This window comes from Cetorhinus maximus, chromosome 17, assembly GCF_964194155.1.
Source record: "Cetorhinus maximus chromosome 17, sCetMax3.hap1.1, whole genome shotgun sequence".
NCBI lineage: Eukaryota > Metazoa > Chordata > Chondrichthyes > Lamniformes > Cetorhinidae > Cetorhinus > Cetorhinus maximus.
Window position 1 is genome coordinate 19,821,557 of NC_135895.1, and position 21,883 is coordinate 19,843,439.

At 43.0% G+C, this 21,883-nt stretch overlaps 1 protein-coding gene across 1 annotated transcript; it reads right to left on the bottom strand.

Annotated features, from left to right (window-relative positions):
• Window positions 1–1,706: 1,706 nt before the first annotated feature.
• On the bottom strand, window positions 1,707–20,746 carry dnttip2 (deoxynucleotidyltransferase, terminal, interacting protein 2). The gene is made up of 8 exons (XM_078560807.1): window positions 20,624–20,746; window positions 15,014–15,498; window positions 14,645–14,887; window positions 10,909–11,047; window positions 5,646–5,741; window positions 5,296–5,460; window positions 4,496–4,605; window positions 1,707–2,766 (listed from the first exon to the last, which is right to left on the bottom strand). Exons 1-8 carry the CDS (start codon window positions 20,678–20,680, stop codon window positions 2,673–2,675), a joined length of 1,389 nt encoding a protein of 462 aa, XP_078416933.1. The 5' UTR covers window positions 20,681–20,746; the 3' UTR covers window positions 1,707–2,672.
• Between the last annotated feature and the right edge of the window lie 1,137 nt (window positions 20,747–21,883).

The following is a 21,883-nucleotide window of genomic DNA, read 5'->3' on the forward strand; positions in this document are numbered from 1 at the left end:
ATCTGAACCATCATAGCTGACAGCTTTCTAATGCAGCCAAAGTACTGTACTAGACCAGTTTCCAAGTCCACCTGAGAACGAATCTCCTGGCTATTCATCTACAAGAGGCATCGCAACTTCATGAGAACCCTTTGTTTCCAAAAGACCTTCACTCCAACTAAAAGATCAACTCAACTAAGATGACATCAGGCCCGTATTGGCATAGAGACTGAGTTATAAATTCCATTTTTATAATTACAGCTTTAACTTCATCTGTATGTAATCTTTGTGTGAGCGAAAGTGAGTGAGACAATTGATTAAGACATTGCATTTTAAACATCTGGGTCAAGTGTGAGATAATAAATAACCTTTATTTTTAAAATCACCAAAAAGCCTGCTGCTGGAATTTATTTTAAATTTAGGAAAATCACTGCACACCTTACAAACAAACATCCCGATTACAGACTGGAAGGGCCACACAAATTCTGACAGCAATAGTGGTTATAAAAAATTTCAGGTGGATATTCTGCAAGCAACGCTCTTCACACACAAAGAATAGTTGGTGTCAGAAACACGTGTTCTGAACTGCTTTAAACATGCTAGAATATCTGCAGAGAATGGTGTTCAGATGGGGGTGGAATCTGTTAGAGAGGTACGTGGTAGGAGGGAATGAGGAATTTCAGAAACTAAATAACTGAAAACTGAACTTGAAGAAAGCCAAATCCCGACAAGCACTTATGAAGGATGAGGACATCGAGTTGGGGAAAGGATGAGGAAACATCCAGTGACAAGGACATGGAAGACACAGAACCAGTTAACCATTCATTGGATGAGTTCAGAAAGGTAATTGAAACTGTGTAAAATTTAATTAACTGGAACTCAGGATGTGTTTGGACTGGTTATGATAGAAACAGCATACATTGAGAAAAGAACAAATATTATTAATTGATGCAATTTTTTTTTGAAAAAGCAGAATAAAATGATCAACTTAAATTGGTCATTTCTGCATTTTTTTGATACAGCAAATCACAAAGCCCTATATAGTGAACACCCCGATGTAACAATTTTGCTGCTGATCCCAGAAGGGTTCATGATAGTGAGGTGCAGCTGTAGTCTGAAGTCTTTAAAGGGCATATATTTTCCAAAATAAAGTACTATTTTGTGACAAAGGAATGACTGCATGATTAGGCATTCTTAATACTAAATTACTTGAGTTTGTACTGTCTACACATCTTTTACTACAGATATCTTTTTCTGTATGCTTCAAAACTTGAGAATGGGGTTGAGAAACTCATCAGTCATTATTGAATGGCGGAGCAGACTCGATGGGCCGAATGGCCTAATTTCTGCTCCTATGTCTGGTGGTCTAAAACTGGCTTTTAACTGCAAGGAAGTGGATAAATCTGCCCAGAGAAAGGTATGTTTTCTCCATTTCATAGATATATATCAGGTTTACAATTTCATACTCCTAAAAAGTTTACAAAATGCCAAAAAATATCCTCTCTCTCCCCATAACCTGTCTGTGCCAACTTCAGTTTACTCTGGTTAATTTGAAGTTATTTTTCACTCAAAAATTTAAAATTATCCAGTAGGATGAATAAAGTAATAAGTCAATTCAGGAGGTTAATTTAACAGCTAATTACAAATACACAACTTTGAATTAAGGGTAGACTGAAGACCACATGTGATTCTTTATTCCTCAAACAGACCAAAGACTGCAGCTCGAGAACATTTTGGCATTTTTATTTTGCTTGTATAACAGCACAAGTGAGAGGAAGAAAAAATAAATCTTTTTATTAATGATCAGTAAAATTAAGAGCCCACTTGGTGAAATCTGCTAGGTGCATTATTTCTGCTAGTAGGCAAGCTATCAATTGGTTAAACTAGACATAATTTACGTGTACAAATTAGAAAGTATTTTCCACTATAACCTCAGAAACTACAATTTTATCCTTATGAATTTCAGAGGGTGCATAATATAGTATAATAAACAATTTCTAATTCGAGCCAAGTTTAAAAAAGCATTCTTAGCTCAAAAATCCAGTCACACAGACAAAGTTATCAGGACTTCAATATGTAAACATTATAAGAATCATATTCTTGCAAGTCTGCATTCAATACCTATTGAACACTGATGCACAAAGCATAGTCACTTTTACAAACTCATAAATAATTACATGATTTGATTAAAAATCAAATTCTCAAATAGACTGGTTCATTGAAGATAGAATATCTTCCACGATACATATCTCAGCACAGCTGAACAGTTCTTTCATTCTCTTAATTGTGTTTAGCCAAATAAGCTAACTTGCATTTATGAATAGGGGAGGAGAGAGTAGTTGGTGGCACTCAGAACTGTTTAAACACTTTATTTATGACTTTGTGGAAAGATTTAAGGTTTTGGGCAAGAGATGTGAAGAATCCCTATTTTACGCAGCGAGTGGTAATGATCTGGAACTCGGATGCTGACGAGGGTGGTAGAAGCAGTGATGATAAATTATTTCAATGGGAAATTAAAAGGGCACTTGAGGGAAATAAATTTGCAGGGCTACGAGGATATAACAGGGGAATCGAACTGCTCTACAGAGAGCCGGCATGGATTTGACGGGCTGAATGCCCTCCTATGCGATAATGACTCATTGTGACTTTAAGAATATCTAGAATGAGGCACTTGTTCAGTTTTTCTTCAGAATTTATTTTTTAAATTTCATCTTCTTGCGATTCTTTTTGCCTGCAACAAGCGCTGCCTTCTCTGTTATGATCTGCTGATATTTTCTCTTGTTATACCTGAAAAAACAAACACACACTTTGCAATCATCTTCACTTGCAATATATTAGTTAAAAGTAATACATCATCTACATGTAAGCTAGTCTCCTAGCTACTTAAGAGTTATTAAGGCATTATACACAGTCTCCTTTTTATAGTGTTGCTTAAAAATCTGACCAAAGCCAAACTCATCCTGAATGCAGAACGGTTAGGGAGGGTAAAAAACAAAAATCACTCCTGGGAAGGGGCACACAAAGGCAGGATTTTACTCTCTGGGAAATCCGATCAGTATCAGTGTTTGCCTGCAGAAGCTATCATAGTTGACTGGCTTGCCGATACACACAGATCACACAAAAAAATGTTGAATTTTGGCGAGGCACTACAGGGCAGCCTGAAACCATGTCACACCACTACCTTCAGATGTAGAATAAACCTGAGGCAAGGGGAACATCAAAAAGCATAAACTACTAAGTCTGAAAGTGAAGGGAATTTGTACTTTTAAAGTATTCTTCATTCCTGCATCCAAAATTATTTTCAAAGATTGATAATATATCTCACTAATCTAGTTGATTTACCTTTTGGATGTCGCTAGCATGCTGAATAGGGATGCTGTCTATATGGACTTATAGAAAGCAGTTGATTAGGTTCCATGCAACAGATCATTAGCAAAAATGAAGCGCACGGAACTTGAAGTAACCTTGTGGCATGGTGTTTGTACTTAGGTGGGAGATAGGGTACAGTGAGTCAAAGTAAAGTTCTCCAATTGGTAGGATGCAGCAAGTGCTGTTCCGCAGGGGTCCATACTGGGTACCACATCTCACCATATATTAATGAAATTGATGAGTGGAGCATTATATACAATCTTGTTGATGGTGTTAACTCAGGAGGTACAGTAAATCCATGTGGATGGGAGCAGGAACTTACAAAGGGACATAAGATTAAGTGAGTGGGCAACTATGGATAATGGAATTCAATGTCGTGAAGTATGATGCCATGCACTCTGGATCTAAAAGACAAATTGGAATATTTTCCTGAAAGATTAGAAGCTGTAGCAGAGCAGACAGATGCAGTATCCAAATGCACAACTCAGCAAAGGTTAGTACCTAGGTCCAAAAAGCCTTTACGGTTATGCAAATATTGGCCTTTATCTCAAGGGGATTGGGATTCGAAAGTGAACAAAATACTGCATACTTATATGAAAGGTCATCAGATGTTAAGACTGTTTCTCTCTACAGAAGCTGCCTGACTTGAGTATTCTAGCATTTTCTGTTTTTATTTCAGATTTCATAGGATTACATAAGATACATGACACAGAAACAGGCCATTCGGCCCAACCAGTTCATGTGGTGTTTATGCTGCACTTGAGCTTCCTTTTTTCCTCATTCAAACCCATCATTGTAACCCTCTATTCCTTTCTCCCTCATATGCTTGTCTAGCTTCCCCTCAAATGCATCTATACCATTCAATTCGACCACTGCCTGTGGTAGTGAGTTCCACATTCTCACCATTCTTTGGGTGAGGAAGTTTCTACTGAATTCCCTATTGGATTTCTTGGTGACTATCTTATATTGATGTCTTCTAGTTATGCTCTTCCCACCACCCCCCAAAAGGAAACATTCTTGCTGTATCAACTCTTATTAAAACCTTTCAGAATTTTAAGACCTCTATTAGGTCACCCTTTGGCCTTCTTTTTTCAAGAGAGAAGACTGAATGGCCTCCTCCTCTTCATATGTAAATGAAAAAACATACCGTCGGAATTCAACATCTGCCAGAAGCTCCTCCACCATTGTCCGCTTTCTTTGTTTCTTAGGAATGCGGGAGTGATAGAAGTCTACTGGGTTGTCCAGAACTTTTCCAACCTACAAAGAAAGATGGATAAGAATAATAATATACTCGGGCTATCATAAAAGATACATTTTAGAAGTCACACTGCTGGAGCAAATAATAATGACAGAACTGGTACTGAGTAAAGTGGTCTAATTTAACACATGGAGGATCAAAGCTAGGACTTGCTAGTATCTACAGCTCAGCTCCAGTCTATGGAGGTGCTTTTATACCAAGGCAACACAAAATACTTTGAAACACTGACGTTAATTTCCTATATCGTAGTTAATACTATAATTAGACCCTTCATTTTCTTCACAATCACTTGCTTCACAACAGTGTGGGACACTTTTCTTCAGTGTCTAGCATAAGGCTTATTCTGTTTAGGCACTGTAAATAATTTTAGGCTCAATGCCCAGCTTCATGGTTCAAGCTGTCTGTCTCTGCATTTCACATTTCCAGGTAGGCTCGGCAATGAATAAGAGATAATTTCTCTAAAACTACCTGCATCTCTCCCTCTATTGTGACTTCTCAAACTGAGAGTATGGATATCAATATGTAGTTCTGGATTTTCCACAATGCCTGTCCAATGTTTTATAAGTCTGAGCAGTTTAATGTACCTGCAAGACCAACTTTATTTATTGCCACATATTACAACCTGACTGCATAAAGCTAATAGCGAAATGAATCACATTACATAGCACAGCTCATCTGTTGATACATACCTGGAAATACTTAGGGAAGCCTTCACGGTCATTCTTCTTATAGAAACGTTTGGGATTGATTGCAGCCCTCATTTTCAGTGCCCTCAGATCATTCTTCATCTCATCCGTTAGATCAGGAGCCTTCATGTTGTACCAGCCATCCCCCGTTGTCTTTGCACGTTCTTCCTAAATGTGCAAGAGTTCAAAATAAAGGCAGGATAATAAAGGCATGAAAGTTCTACAGAGATAGGTTCATTTTACTTAGAGGTTTATTCTTGTTTACTAAATACAATAATATTATCAGGGAAATACAGAATGCACAAGCTATGGCTAAATGGAAATCACTGTAATGCCATGGTAACCATACGTACCCGGTGCTTTTTCTTCAGCTGACGAATAGACTCTTTTAAAGGTGGAACACATTCCTGTTTTTCAAATTCTGGTGTCAGAATGGTATTTGCCAACAGCTAAGGAACAGAACAGAAACATCAAATTACAGAAATGTTCTTCCAGAAATGCCTATTAATTTTTCAAATACCAAACGCAATGAGTATTATTACCAGGCATCTAACTGCTCCTCCAACCAATACCTGGCCATGATCCCTACCACATATCTTAACGTCCTGTTCAGTCAGGTACAGAACATTAAAAAGAAAATCAAATTGTTCCCTTGCACCTCCTGAAGGGGCTAGAGATTCTTCAGTATAGTTCCACATCCTCTTGTACTTTGTCCAAATGACCATTTATGACCCTAGGCATAGAGTGTTGGCAGTCATGGAGGGGAGGTGAAGGGTGAACTTAATAATTGAGACCAATCCCTACCGCGCCCGCACCCTTCTAACCAAAGACACCACATGGTGATCGAGGCAAATGCTCAAGCTGAATTGTATTAATGAATCAATGTACCAATCTATTACAGTCATTTATTATTATACCTGACCTAGCCCTCCATTATATATAAAATGACTTCTACGCTACTGTGGAAATTAATTTATTTCATTTAGCTGGTAACAAGACTTCAAAGTGGGTGCCATTTTTGTCTTTGCTTTGAATAATGGTTTGGGTTGGGCAAAACAGCTTTTGTATTAAAAAAGGTAAACATAAATAAAACGAATAAGCTAAAAATCACATTCTGCTGGTGCCACTCAGGCATGTTTGAATTTTTAAAAATACTCATCTCAACATTCATGGATGTGGGCTTGTTGGCAAGGCCAGTGTTTTTTTATTCATTCACGTGATGTGGGCTTCGCTGGCTAGGCCAGCATTTATTGCCTATCCCTAGTTGCCCTTGAGTAGGTATATCCACAATGCTGTTAGGAATGGAGTTCCAGGACTTTGACCCAGTGACAGTGAAGGAACGACAATATAGTTCCAAGACAGGATAGTGAGTGACTTTGAGGGGAGCTTCCGGTGGTGGTGTTCCCATCTATCCGCTGCCTTTGTCCTTCTAGATGGTAGTGGCCATGGGTTTGGAAGGTGCTGTCGAAGGAGCCTTGGTGAATTCCTGCAGTGCATCTTGTTGATGGTACATACTGCTGCTACTGTGCGTTGGTGGTGGAGGTAGTGAATGTTTGCGGATGTGGTGCCAATCAAGCGGACTGTTTTGTCCTGGACGGTGTCAAGTTTCTTGAGTGTTGTGGGAGCTGCACTCATCCAGGCAAGTGGAGAGTATTTCATCACACTCCTGGCCTTGTAGATGGTGGACAGGCTTTGGGGAGTCAGGAGGTGAGTTACTCTTTGCACGATTCCTAGCCTCTGACCTGCTCTTATAGTCATAGTATTTATATGGCTAGTCCAGTTCAGTTTCTGGTCAATGGTAACCCTCAGGATGTTGATAGTGGGGGGTTCAGTGATGGTAATGTCATTGAACATCAAGGGGTGATGGGTGGATTCTTTCTTGTTGGAAATGGTCATTGCCTGACACTTGTATGGCACGAATGTTACTTGCCACTTATCAGCCCAAGCCTGGATATTGTCCAGGTCTTGCTGCATTTGGGCATAGACTGCTTCAGTATCTGAGGAGTCGCGAATGGTGCTGAACATTGTGTAATCATCAGCGAACATCCCCACTTCTGATCTTATGATGGAAGGAGGGTCATTGATGAAGCAGCTGAAGACGGTTAAGCTGAGGACACTGCCCTGAGGAACTCCTGTAGTGATGTCTGGAGCTGAGATGACTGACCTCCAACAACTACAACCATCTTCCTTTGTGCTAGGTATGACTCCAACCCAGCAGAGAGTTTTCCCCTGATTTCCATTGACTCCAGTTTTGCTAGGGCTCCTTGATGCCACACTCAGTCAAATGTGGCCTTGATGTCAAGGGCAGTCACTCTCACCTCACCTCAGGAGTTCAGCTTTTTTGTTCATGTTTGAACCAAGGTTGTATTGAGGTCAGGAGCTGAGTGGCCTTGGCGAAAATCAAACTGGGCGTCAGTGAGGTTATTGCTAAGCAAGTGCCGCTTGATAGCACTGTTGATGGCCCCTTCCATTACTTTACTGATGATCAAGAGGAGGCTGATGGGGAGGTAATTGGCTGCATTGGATTTGTCCTGCTTTTTGAGTACAGGGCATATTGGGCAATTTTCCACATAGCCGGTTAGATGCTGGTGCTGTAGCTGTACTAGAACAGCTTGGCTAGGGGTGCAACAAGTTTTGAGCACTCAGTCTTCAGTACTATTGCCAAAATATCATAAGGGCCCATAGCCTTTCCAATATCCAGTGCCTTCAGCCCTTTCTTGATATTACGTGGAGTGAATCAAATTGGCTGAAGGCTGGCATCTGTGATTCTGGAGACCTCCTGAGATGGATCATCTACTTGGCACTTCTGGCTGAAGATTGTAGCAAATGCCTCAACCTTATCTTGTGCACTGATGTGCTGGGCTCCTCCATCATTGAGGATGGGGATATTTGTGGAGCCTCCTATTCCAGTGAGTTGTTTAATTGTCCACCGCCATTCACGACTGGATGTGGCAGGACTGCACAGCTTAGATCTGATCCATTGGTTGTGGGATCGCTTAGCTCTGCCTATCACTTGTGGCACATTATTGCCCATCCCTAATTGCCCTTAGGTGTTGGAGAGATGCCTTTCTGACAACTAAGCAGCTTGCTAGGTCATTTCAGAGGGCAGTTATGAGTCAAAAACATTGTTGTGGGTCTTGAGTTAGATATAATGGTGGGTGAGGATGGCCAATTTTCTTCCCTGAAGCACAGAGTCATGAAGTTGTTTAAGGCACAGAAGGAGGTCACTCAGCCCATAAAGTCCATGCCAGCTGTCCATGAAGCAACCCAGTCAGTCTCATTCCTCCACTCTATCCACACAGCCCTGCAACTTTAATTTCTTCAAGTGTCCACTCACTTTCCTTTTGAAATCATTGACCGATTCGGCTTCTGGGCAGAGTGTTCCAGGTCATTATAATTTGCTGTGTAAAAAATGTTCCTCACATTCCCCCTGCACCTCTTGCCCAAAACCTTAAATTGGTGTCTCACAGCCCCTGTACTATCAGCTAAGGGGAACAGTTTTCCCAAGTCAACCTTATCCAAACCTGTCATAATCTTGTATTCTTCCATCAAATCTTTCCTCAATCTCATTTGCTCCACAAATAACCCAGTTTCTCCAATGTAACCTTGTAGCTAAAGTTGCAAACTCAGGGACCATTCTGGTCATTCTCCTCTGCACCTTCTCAAGGATCGTCACATCCTTCCTGAAGTGTGGTGACCAGGAGTGGACACAATACTCAGTTGTGGCCTAACCAGAGCTTTATAAAAGATTCAGCGTAACATCCCTGCTTTTGTACTCAATACCTCTATTTATAAAGCCCAAAATTCCATATGCCTTCCTAACCATTATCTCAGTATGTCTTGCTACCAAAGATCTCTGCACATGCACACCCAGGTCCCGCTGTACCTGCACACTGTTTAGAACTGTGCCATTGAGTCCATATTATCTCTCCTTATCCCACCTGCCAAGTACATCACCTTAGTGCATAACATTAGTGAGCCAGATGGGTTTTTTACAAGAACCCAGCAGTTACACGGTTAACTATAACTGATGCTAGTTTTTAATTCCAGATTTATTTAATTAACTGAGTTTAAATTCTCCAGCTGCTGTGGTGGAATTTGAACCCGTGCTTCCAGATCATTAGTCTGGGCCTCTAAATTACTAGCCCAGTAATATAACCACAATGTTACCGTTCCTACTGAACTCACATCACCCCTGAGCTGTGATAATTGGGCCTTCTTTGTAGGAGACAATTGTCAGTAATGCATAAGACTGCAAGCGCTTCCCACAGCAATAAATGTGGCTGAAGGCAACATTCCTGTGTACTCTAAGCTGTGTGAGTGAGTGGCTATGCCGCAGTCCAGAGCTTAATGCACCAGGGATAAACAGGTCGCGCACAAGAGATCCCTTTAAGATTTGCTTGTGCGTGACAATCGTAAAGGAACTGCAGAATGCAACAAACAGGCCACAAAGTGAAGGGAAATTAGAGGGAAACACTGGCTGAAGGTCTTCAATCATGTATTTCCACCAATTGCTGACTCAGGCACATTGCCGCGATTCTCAGATACTGTGGTGGCTCAGTCAATGTTCCCTACCCCTATCAAACCCACCATCATCTCCCCATTCCTTAAAATGCCTAACCTTGACCAATCTGACCCTCTGTAACTACAAACCTACTTTGCTTCCACTAGGAGCCATAAATATAAGATAGTTATTAGTAAATACAAGAAGAAATTCGGTGGGAAATGGAAAGTGGTTAGAATGTGGAACTCTCTACCACAAGTAGTTCAGGCGAGTAGAAGTCAGAATCATAACAGCACAGGAGGTGGCCATTCGGCCCATCAAGTCCATGCCAGCTCTCTGTAGGGCAATCTAATCAGTAGCATTCCCCCTCAGTTCTGCAAGTTTATTTCTCTCAAGTGCCCATCCAGTTTACTTTTAAAATCACGATATTCTCCATTACCACCGTCATAGGCAGCGAGTTCCAGGTCATTACCACTCACAGTGTAAAAACGTTCTTCTTCACATCTCTCCTGCTTGTATTTCTGCCCCAAAACCTTAAAATCCACCAGCCCTTGCACCATGTAGCATAGGTGCATTTAAGGACAAGTTAGTTAAACACACAAGGGGCAAAGGAATAGGTTAAACTGACAGGGTGAGATGAGGTAGGATCTGACAAGACTTGTGTGGAGCATAAACACTGGCATGGACTAGTTAGGCAAAATGGCCTGTTTCTGTATTAGACACTGTAATTCTCAAGGTTCTGGATGTTTTGTTGCCCCAAACTCTGCACTTTGCCCTGTTTGAATGCTTAACATTCATAAATTTTTAAAAAATCATTTCAACTAATACGTTTATGCCCAACATACATGCTTCCTGAGCAATAATCTTAAATCATCACTTCAGTAACAGAACTGTAGCCATCATAATTGTGTTGCACAGCCCAAAATGCTCTCCACACACACAAACCTGGGTCAGAAAAACAGTATCCTAAATTGTGCTGGTCATTCAAGTTTGACACAGCATAAATTTAAAAAAAAAACACATGCTTGACTTGCTGATACCTGCATTGACAACAGTGGGTTGGCATTAAACCAAGGATGGGAAACAGGTCAGAATGCACCCAAGTGTCTTACCTCATCATTTTTCTTTTGCTCCTTTAGCTTTTTAAAGGCTTTTGAATTGGGGCCCTGCTTGTCAGGATCGAAGCTTATGTACAGGCCACCTAGTTCCTTCAGACTTAGTCCTGGATCAATACTGCTTGATGATTCGATTCTGGAATATAAAAAAAAATTCCATTAATCTGATAAATCATCCAACATACTTGAGCTGTGAACTTTAAAACATTCCAACACAGATTTTCGACATTAGGGCTATACAGTGTGGGTTAATACTGAAGAACAAGCCATGCTTTCGGCATTCTGGTTACACTTTACTCTTACACTGAAAAGGTAGCAATAATTATTTCCTCTCTTCTCAGCAATTTTCTACATGCTCCGAGTGAACTTGGCGATTCTTCCCAGCAGTACGATTACATGGAGTCAGGCACCCTCTGGTACATCGCCCAAATACCCACTGCACACCTCTGAGGCAAGACTGAGTGCTGGAAAGCTAGTGGGCTATGGTGTTTGGGGGTGGGTGGAGGGAATCACAACTATACGTAATCCTATCCTCACTATGTCCATTCAGGTGAATAGGGATGGGAAGCAGAAACTCTTGTCTGGCTCCTTCATCCTAACTGGCGATTTGTAGCATTCTTGCTGCCAATCTAAAAGATGCCAGCTAGATGTCAGGATAGTTTCCATTTTTTCAAAACCAAGTTCTGTTTAGTTCCAATGAACAGCTCTGCTGAGGCCTGAAAGTTCAGGTTTAGGTGACATTCACTGGTTAAATGCTATTTTACATTCCATCTGCGACTCTACACCAAGTAAACTTATATATTTCTTCCAATGTTATTCCCTCTGGTTGTTTTATGGTAGATATAAAGGAAACATTTAGTACATGACAAGACGACTGAATTAACAGGGAAAGGGTTACATGGGTACAACAGCCGGAGGGAGTGTGGGGCAAGTGATACAAAACTCTCAGTGGCATGGAAAGGTGACACTTGTACACTCATTTTGTTTTTATTCTTTCATGGGATGTGGGCATCTCTGTCAAAGCCAGCATTTGTTGCCCATCCCTAATTGCTTTTGAGAAGGTGGTATTGAGCCACCTTCTTGAACTGCTGCAGCCCATCTGGTACAGGTACAGCCACATTGCTGCTGGTAAGAGAACATCGATACAGTTCCAAATCAGGATGCTGTGTGGTTTGGAGGGGAATGTGCAAGCGTGGGGTTCTCATACATCTGCTGCCCTGTCCTGCTAGGTGGTAGAGAGATACCATGATGTGCTGGTGGTGGAGGGAGTGAATGTTTAGGGCAGTAGATGGGGTGCCAATCAAGCAGGCTGCTTTGTCCTGAATGGTGTCGAGCTTATTCAGTATTGTTGGAGCTGCACTCATCCAGGCAAGTGGAGAGTATTCCATCACACTCCTGATTAGTGCCTTGTATATGGTGGACAGGCTCTGGACAGTCAGGAGGTGAGTTACTCGCCTCAGAATTCACAGTCTCTGACCGGCTTTTGTAGCCACAGTATTTATATGGCTAGCCCAGGTCAAGTTCTGGTCCAATGGTAACCCCAGGATGCTGGGGGATTCAGTGATGGTATGGGGAGATGGGTAGATTGAATGCCACAGGCAGATGGATAGATTCGCTACTGTTGGAGTTGGTCACTGTCTGGCACTTGCGTGGAGCAAATGTTGTCACTTATCAGTCTAAGCCTGACTGTTGCCCAGGTCTTGCTGCATATGGGCATGGACTGCTTCAGTGTCTGTGCATTTGAGAATGGTACTGATCATCCCCACTCCTGACCTTATGATGGAAGGAAGGTCATTGATGCAGCAGCTGAAGTTGGTTGGGCCTAGGACACTACCCTGAGGAATGCTGATTAAGTGCCGTTTGTTAGCACTGTCGACGACATCTTCCATCGCTCTGCTGATGATTGAGAGGAGGCAGATGTATTGGATTTGTCTGCTTTTTGTGGACAGGATACACTTGAGCAGTTTTCCACATTGCTGGGTAGATGCTAGTGTTGTAGCTGTACTGGAACAACTTGGCTAGGGGCGTGGCTAGTTCCAGGGCACAGGCCTTTAGTACTGTTGCTGGAACGTTGTCAGGACCTCTTGTCTTTGCAGGATCCACTACCATCAGCCATTTCTTGATATCGTGTGGAGTAAATCGAATTGGTTGAAAATTGGAATCTGCGATACTGGGGACCTCAGGAGGAGGCTGAGATGGGCTGAAGATGGTTGCATGTTTAGTCTTTTGCACTGATGTGCTGGGCTCCATCATCATTGAGGATGGGGATATTCATAGATCCTCTTCCTCCTGTTAATTTGTTTATTTGCCCACCACCATTCAAGACTGGATGTGGGGGGACTGCAGAGCTTAGATCTGATCCATTGGTTGTGGGATCACTTAGCTCTGTCTATAACATGCTGCTTTTGCTATTTGGCATGCAGTAGTTATGTTTGTAGCTTCACCAGGTTGTGACCTAATTTTTAGGTTTTTAAAAATTTATTCATGGGATGTGGGCATCACTGGCTAGGCAAGCATCTATTGCCCATCCCTAATTGCCCTTGTTCAGAGGCCATTTAAGAGTCAACCACATTGCTGTGGGTCTGGAGTCACATGTAGGCCAGGTAAGGACGGCAGATTTCATTCCTTGAAGGGCATTAGTGAACCAGATGGGTTTGTCTGCTGTTGTTCCACATGCCCTCCTGTACTCTTCATTGAGCCAGAGTTGATCTCTTGGCTTGATGGTAATGGTAGAGTGGGGGTTATGCCAGGCCATGAAGATACAGGTTGTGATTGAATATAATTCTGCTGCTGATGGCCCGCAGTGTCCCGTGGTTACCTAGTTTTGAGCTGCTAGATCTGTTCTGAGTCTATCCCATTTAGCAATGTTGTAGTGCCACACACAACACTATGGGGGGCTATGCTCAATGTGAAGACAGGACTTCGTCTTCACAAGGACTGTGAGGTAGTCACTCCTACCTATACTGTCCTACAATCTCATGGACAGATGCAACTGCAATAGGTATAGTTGGTGATGCTTTATAGAAAGTGCGGTGTCAGGGAAATTTTTTGGCACTCCCAAAGCTTTTATGTAAACAGGTTTACTACTTCCATTTATCTATTTAATTTTCAAAAGTATTTCATTGTCTGAAGAGTGTTGGTAAAATACAAAAGCAAAATACTTCTAACATCTGAAATCTGAAAAAAATGATAATCCTGGAAAAACTCAGGTCTGGCAGTATCTGTGAAACCAGAAACAGAGCTAACGTTTCAGGCTGGTGACCTTTCATCAGATCTGGAAAGAGTTAAGAGACGTAATAGGTTTTAAATAAGTACAGAGGTGGGGAAAGTTTGTAGGGGTGGGGAGAGGTAGTGGAAAAGGGAAGGTCTGTGGTAGGTGGAAGGAAGGAGAGATTAAATAACAAACGCGATGCTGGTGCAACATGCAGGCAAAAGGAGAGGATAATGCGACAAGAAATAAACATTGGTGGCAATTCCCATTTATATCTCCTCTAGGCCTACTTCTCACAGGTCTTTGCTCTACTTCTTTTTCCCTTCCCTCCTTTCCCTGCCTCTGTACTTGCTTAAAAACTGCTATATCTCAACTTTTGCCAGTTCTGATGGAAGGCCATCGAACCAAAATGTTAACTCGGTTTCTCTCCCCAGATGCCACCTGACATGCTGATTATTTCCAGCACTTGTTGCTTTGAAAAAAACACTTTACAAATGACAGAAAAACTATTGCTTTACTCACAAACTAGACTTGGTTTTCAAAATATCATCGTCTTCATCTTCATCGATAAAATCATCATCATCTCCCTCTTTCTCCGATTCGTCTCTGACACTAGGTTCTTCTTCACTTTCACTGCTTTCCTCTTGTTCTTCTCCACTCTCCTCCTTTTCACTCAAGTCTAAGTAATATTTTCTATCTTGATCTATTCCGGGTTGCTTGTCAATCACAAACAGCTCCCCACCATTTGCCAACGGGCTTCCTGTTGTGTCAGGAGGAATGGCAGAGGTGTCAGGAGGAATGGCAGAGGTGTCAGGAGGAATGGCAGAGGTGTCAGGAGGAATGGCAGAGGTGTCAGGAGGAATGGCAGAGGTGTCAGGAGGAATGGCAGAGGTGTCAGGAGGAATGGCAGAGGTGTCAGATGAAACACCAGGTTCAGATATTACATCAGTGTTGGATTCTTCCAACAACATGTCAATGTCACCATCCTCCAAGGTTCCTTTGTCTTCATCACTACTAAGCAGCAAACAGATAGTGGCTGGAGTGGCACTTTGGGTTTCATAATCTAAATTTTTCTCTCCATCTATTTCAATCAGATTAATTTCATGAATTTCTGTTTCATTTGGCTTTTCCTTTTCTGTTTCCGGATTACTTTCTATAATGTTGCTCTCTGAGCACTGGTCATTCTCTTCCAACCTTTCAATCAGTTCTATTGGCTGCTCTGGACAGGGCTGCGATTCAGCCTGGACGATCTGTTGCTCTCCAACAATCTTTTGTTCTTCAGGTTGAGATTCAGTAATGCTTTCTGACTGAGTTTCAAATCTGCTGCTCCTGGTCCTTCTTCGATTAACGGGCGTCCTTAACCTAGATTCTGCCTCCTAAAAAAAAAAAATGTGTTTTTGATTTTTACAGTAAGGCTGGTAGATGATTGATAAGCATGCAACAGAAATTGTTTTTATTGGCTCTTTCTTTGGAATGTTTCTTCATTCCAAACATTTTTGCATCTTGCCAGAAAGACCATGTTCGTGAAGAATTGTTTGGGTTGATGACTAACAGTCTTGCTTCTAAGCCTGAAACTGCAATTCCTGAAACGTTAGGTTTTAAGAGCCAGATTATTTATCAGGAAACTGAGAAAACTTTAGCTAGTGAGAAGCTGAGGGCAGAAACTAACTCTCGGAATGAAATGAACAAGAAACAGTTTGCAGAGCTGACAGAATATCAAGCCATGCAGATCAGGGATTGGTGCCGTTACACATTCAATCCCTGAAGTTAAGGAAGATGAAAGAAAAAAATGGAAGCTTATGATGCATACCAAGAGCCCATTACTGCAGAAAACCTAGAGAAGGATAAAAATCGCAGAGGTGAAATTAAGAAGGAAATTAGGAAAGCAAAGAGAGGGTATGAAAAGGTACTGGCAGGTAAAATTAAGGAAAACCCAAAGATTTTTTTTAATATAAATCAAGATCAAGAGATAACTAAAGAAAGAGTAGGGCCTCCTAGACAGCCAAAAGGTAATCCATGTGTTAAGGTGGAGAACATGGGTATGGTTCTTGATGAATATTTTGTGTGTCTTTTTCACAAAAGAGAGGGATAATATAGGCCTTGCAATCCAGGTGGAGGAGTGTGAAATATTAGATGAAATTAACATAGTAAGACAGGAAGTAATAAGAGGTTTAACACCTTTGAATGCAAATAAATCCCCCAGGACTAAATGTATCAAAGGCTGTTAAGGGACGCAAGAAAAGAAATGACCTTCATTTTCCAAACCTCTCCGGCTACAGGTGTGATGCTGGAGGACTGGAAGACTGCAACGTTGTACCATTCTTTAAAAAAGGGAGAGATGAACGAACCGAGTAATTACAGACCAGTCAGCCTAAACTTGACCATGGTAAAATTGTTGGAAAACATTCTGAGGGACAGGATAAATCTCCATTTAGAAAGACACGGATTAATCAACGACAGTCAGCATGGATTTGTTAAGAGAAAATTAAGTCTGACTAGCATGATCGATTTTTTTTGAGGGGGTGACAAGGGGAGGGTGATTAGGGTAATGCATTTGATGTAGTTTTTATGGATTTTACAAGACTTTTGATAAGGTCCCAGACTGGTCATGAAAGCAAAGCCCAAAGCAAAGTTGGATCCAAAATTGGCTCAGAGGCAGGAAGCAAAAGGCAATAGTCGACAGGTGTTTTTGTGACAGTAAGTCTGTTTCCAGTGGAGTTCTGCAGGGCTCAGTGCTAGGCCCCTTGCCTTTTGTGATCTACATCCATAATTTGGACTTGAGTGTATGATTATTATTGACTTGTATGATCAATAAGTTCACAGATGAAGTTGGCCCTATGGTTGATAATGAAGAAGAAGGATGTAGACTGCAGGAAGGTATCAATGGACTAGCCAGGTGGACATTACAGTGGAAAATGGAGTTTAATCTGGAGAAGTGTGAGGTTGGGGAAGGCTAACAAGACAAAGGAATACACATTTAATGGTTGGATTCTGAGAAGGTCAGAGGAACCTTGTAGTGCATGTCCACAAATCCCTGAAGGTGTTTAGACAGATAGATAAGGTGGTCAAGCTAGTATACAGGATACTCGCCTTTATTAACCAGGGCCTAGAGCATAAGAGCGGTGAGGTTATGCTAGAACTGTATGAGACATTGGTTAGGCCACAGCTGGAGTGCTGTATGTTGTTCTGATCACTGCTCTGTAGGAAAGATGTGATTGCACTAGAAAGGGTACAGGGGAGATTTCCCACCACTGAACATCAAGCCATTGTTTCCAGGACTGTTACTGACCTCATCTCCTCTGGAGATCTTCCTTCCACAGCTTCCAACCTCATAGCCTCCCAACCTCGGACGGCCCGCTTCTACCTCCTACCCAAAATCCACAAACAGGACTGTCCCGGCAGACCGATTGTGTCAGCCTGTTGCTGCCCCACGGAACTCATTTCTTGCTATCTTGACTCCATTCTCTCTGCCCTTGTCCAGTCCCTTCCCACCTACATCCGTGATTCCTCTGACACCCTACATCAAATCAACAATTTCCAGATCCCTGGCCCCAACCGCCTCCTCTTCACCATGGACGTCCAATCCCTCTACACTTCCATCCCCCACCGGGATGGTCTGATGGCTCTCCACTTCTTCCTCGAACAGAGGCCCGAACAATCCCCATCCACCACTACTCTCCTACGTCTGGCTGAACTTGTTCCCTCACTGAACAATTTCTCCTTAGACTCATCTCACTTCCTCCAAATAAAAGGTGTGGCTATGGGTACCCGCATGGGCCCCAGCTATGCCTGTCTCTTTATGGGGTATGTGGAACATTCCTTGTTCCAGTCCTACTCCGGCCCCCTCCCACAACTCTTTCTCCGGTACATCGCCGATTGCTTCGGTGCTGCTTCATGCTCTCGTCTGGACCTGGAAAAATTTTATTAATTTTGCTTCCAATTTCCACCCCTCCATCATTTTCACATGGTCCATCTCTGACACTTCCCTTCCCTTACTTGACCTCTCTGTCTCAATTTCTGGTGATAGACTGTCCACCAATATTCATTACAAGCCTACCAACTCCCACAGCTACCTCGACTACAGCTCCTCACACCCCGCTTCCTGTAAGGACTCCATCCCATTCTCTCAGTTCCTTCGCCTCCGTCGCATCTGTTCTGACGATGCCACTTTCAAAAACAGTTCCTCTGACATGTCTTCCTTCTTCCTTAACCAAGGTTTTCCACCCACAGTGGTTGAGAGGGCCCTCAACCGTGTCTGGCCCATCTCCCGCGCATCCGCCCTCACACCTTCCTCTCCCTCCCAGAACCATGATAGGGTCCCCCTTGTCCTCACTTATCACTCCACCAGCCTCCGCATTCAAAAGATCATCCTCCGCCATTTCCGCCAACTCCAGCATGATACCACCACCCAATACATCTTCCCTTCACCCCCCTAGCGGCATTCCGCAAGGATCGTTCCACCCGGGTCACCCTGGTCCACTCCTCCATCACCCCCAACATCTCAACCCCCTCCCACAGCACCTTCCCATGCAACTGCAGAAGGTGCAACACCTGCCCCTTTACTTCCCCTCTCCTCACTGTCCAAGGGCCCAAACACTCCTTTCAAGTGAAGCAGCATTTCACTTGCACTTCCCTCAATTTAGTCTACTGCATTCGCTGCTCCCAATGCGGTTTCCTCTACATTGGGGAGACCAAACGCAGACTGGGTGACCGCTTTGCGGAACACCTTTGGTCTGTCCTCAAGCATGACCCAGACTTCCCTGTCGCTTGCCATTTCAACACTCCACCCTGTTCTCATGCCCACATGTCCGTCCTTGGCCTGCTGCATTGTTCCAGTGAAGCTCAATGCAAGCTGGAGGAACAGCACCTCATCTTCCTAATAGGCACTTTACAGCCTTCCGGACTGAATATTGAGTTCAACAATTTTAGATTGTGAACTAAAAACTAGCTTATATTTCACCTCTTTTCTATTTTTACTCAGTTCTGTTGAAGAGTCATACGGACTCGAAATGTCAACTGTGTTCCTCTCCACAGATGCTGTCAGACCTGCTGAGTTTTTCCAGGTATTTTTATTTTTGTTTTTAAGCAGTTTTTTGCTTTTATCTTAGATTTATGAGGATGATGCTTGGACTGGAGTGTTTTGATTAGGAGGAAAAATTTGATAGGCTGGGGCTATTTTCTTAGCAACAGAGGCAGCTAGGGGAAATCTAATTGAAGTGTATAAAATTTTGAGGTGTCTAGACAGAGGGATAGGGAGGTCAAATTCTCCTTGGTCGAGGGTCATAATTATGAGAGAGGCCGGAGGTTTATAGAGTATTTGAGGGGAACTTTTTTTCACTCAGAGAGTGGTGGGGATCAGGAACTCAATGTTTGAAAGGGTGTTAGAGGCAAAAATCCTCATAACATTTAAAAAGTACCTGGATACGCACTTGAAGTGCTGCAACCTACAGGCTATGGACCAAGAGCTGGAACATGGAATTAGTCTGTCCAGTCTGTACCACTCATGTATAACCTGAAATGACTGTGTCCATTCACATCTGCATTTTAGCTGTCACTCCGGATCCAAGTCCATCATTCCTATCTCTGTTTTTTGTCCCCTCAGGCCCTTCTTTCCTGTATCATCCATTTTTCATTCTCTCCTCTCCTTCTCCACCAAATTCCATGGGTATTTTGCCTCTGCCATCCTTGAATGAGTCCACGGTTATACTCTATGCCTCTCAGCATTTGCTGAAGTGCACATTGAGGCACCACCTCTATAGGAACAGAAAATTCAACTGTTGCATTGGCCTCACTTTCCAGCCAGCATGTTGGAGGAAGGGAGCCCTAATCTTGGCAAACTCCATAATCATCCCTGGACTAGCTGATCATCACTGCAGCATCTCCACGTTGCCCTCAAAAGTGTCTGTTAACTTGCAAACAAAACTTTATTGACATCCACACCCATACTGTGGGCGATTACACCAACCTGCTACTGGCTTGGACTGAAACATGGCTCAGGGATGACAACGCCTGGGTCTGTATCAAATCCTTCTCGGCTGACTACAGCTTCCACCACCTCCCCAGCCCGAACTGCTGCAGTAATGGTGCTCTCATCAGCACCGGGTTATGCTTCTACTCTTTCCAACTCCTCTGGCATCTTCTCCTCTTTGGAGCGCCTCAGCTTGGTTCCAGCCCTCTGACTATTCCTTTAAATGGAATATCCTCCGCATTGCACAGCGTATCCATGGTGATTTAGGCCTGTAACTGCACCCACCCGCCCCACTCAATTCACTGCCCTCCCCATAACCTCTTGCCTCCCTATCCACAGGCACTCAATCCCTCAGACTCGGGCCCTCTTCACGCCCAGGGACTCACGGGACCATCTTTCCACCAACACCCACCCCACCCCCAATCACACGTGTCCCCAGCCCCCGGCGGGAGAGAAGCTTTAGGCTCCCGGCTCCCGTTTCGCCGGCCTCTTGCCATCAACACCAGCCGGGAGGGAGTGAGTGAGTGACCTACCTCCTCAGCTTTCACCTTGCCGGCCTGGGTCTGCCTGCCGCTCCGCGTCTGCACCATCTCGCAGCCCCTCGGCGCACCACTTCCGCCCGGTGCCACACCGAGGCTTTCCCCCAGGTACTTCCGCCCAGTGTTGCCTCGAACCAGGCACCACCGCCTCGGCATCGCGTCCGATTGGTACCGAGTTCGAACAGTCCGCACTGTTCAGATCAGCCCAGAGAGGATGACTAGCAGTCCTTTATATATACACACACACATAACAAATAATATATTGATGTCGGTCATTCAGTTTGAGATCATCAGCAGCCATAGGCTGTTTCAAACCTTTCCATTTAACATTGTGTCTGTCCCTGGGACACACACTGCAGCCCTGGTTTGGACAGTGAATGCAGCTCCATCCTCTGTTTGCAGATGGCTGAGCTCAGACACTGACCGGCTCTTCTCGCCCTGAATGCCGATTGGCCTGACGTATAGTCTGTTTTTCTTTCCCCCTCTAGGCTTGTAATAATTTGCTTTTTCATTCCTTAATTTTTAATGGTGCAAAATATGTAACAGGGTGACAAGCAATGAGGTACATCAATAATGTAGGTGATGGTCCAGAACAGACAATGAACTGGAAGGTCGATCTGATGATTAAACCCACGTTGTTGCGCATGGACTGAAAACATTAGGTGGGGTTGTGCACTTTAAGATGGAATGATTAAGAAACAAACACAGAACATATTTGACAACTGCAACAGCACAGATTTATTTTGCACATGTAATGCACAGAACTTTCCACGCAGCTTTGCGAGGGGCAGGGGAGATAGAATTAAAAAAAAACATTAAAAGATACAAAGGTCAAACCATGACCAAAAGGGAAGATTTTGAGAAGGCATTTTTTTTTAAAGTGAGAAAATTGAGATACCAGAGGTTTAGGGATGTCATAAATAAAACTGAGGCAGCTGAAGAATCCACTAGAAATTGTAGGGCAAAGAGGAGGCAGGATACACAAAAGGCCAGATTGAGGGGTTTATCGAATACCGAAAGGCAGTATAAGCTAAACGAGGTTCTGAGACAGAGCCGGTTGGCTTCACAAGGATTTGAAGATTGACAATTTAAAATTCAATTCAACAAATGAATCAGATTTTGAAATGATTAGGTCTACATTTGCTCAAATGTGGTGATGACAAGGGCATTTATGCTATAATGAATGAATAAACTAGAGATTTAAAAGAGATAATGAGTGTCAAATTGTGACAAAACTTTGTAGCTGGAATGTCA

Bases quoted from the DNA above. Each gene is read 5' to 3' on its own strand.
- dnttip2 (XM_078560807.1), bottom strand. From the start codon at position 20,680: ATGGTGCAGACGCGGAGCGGCAGGCAGACCCAGGCCGGCAAGGTGAAA. The intron at 15,499-20,623 runs GTAGGTCACTCA...TTTTTTTTTTAG, and splicing joins GCAAGGTGAAAGCTGAGGAG to GAGGCAGAATCTAGGTTAAG. The intron at 5,461-5,645 runs GTACGTATGGTT...TTGCACATTTAG, and splicing joins AGCTGAAGAAAAAGCACCGG to GAAGAACGTGCAAAGACAAC.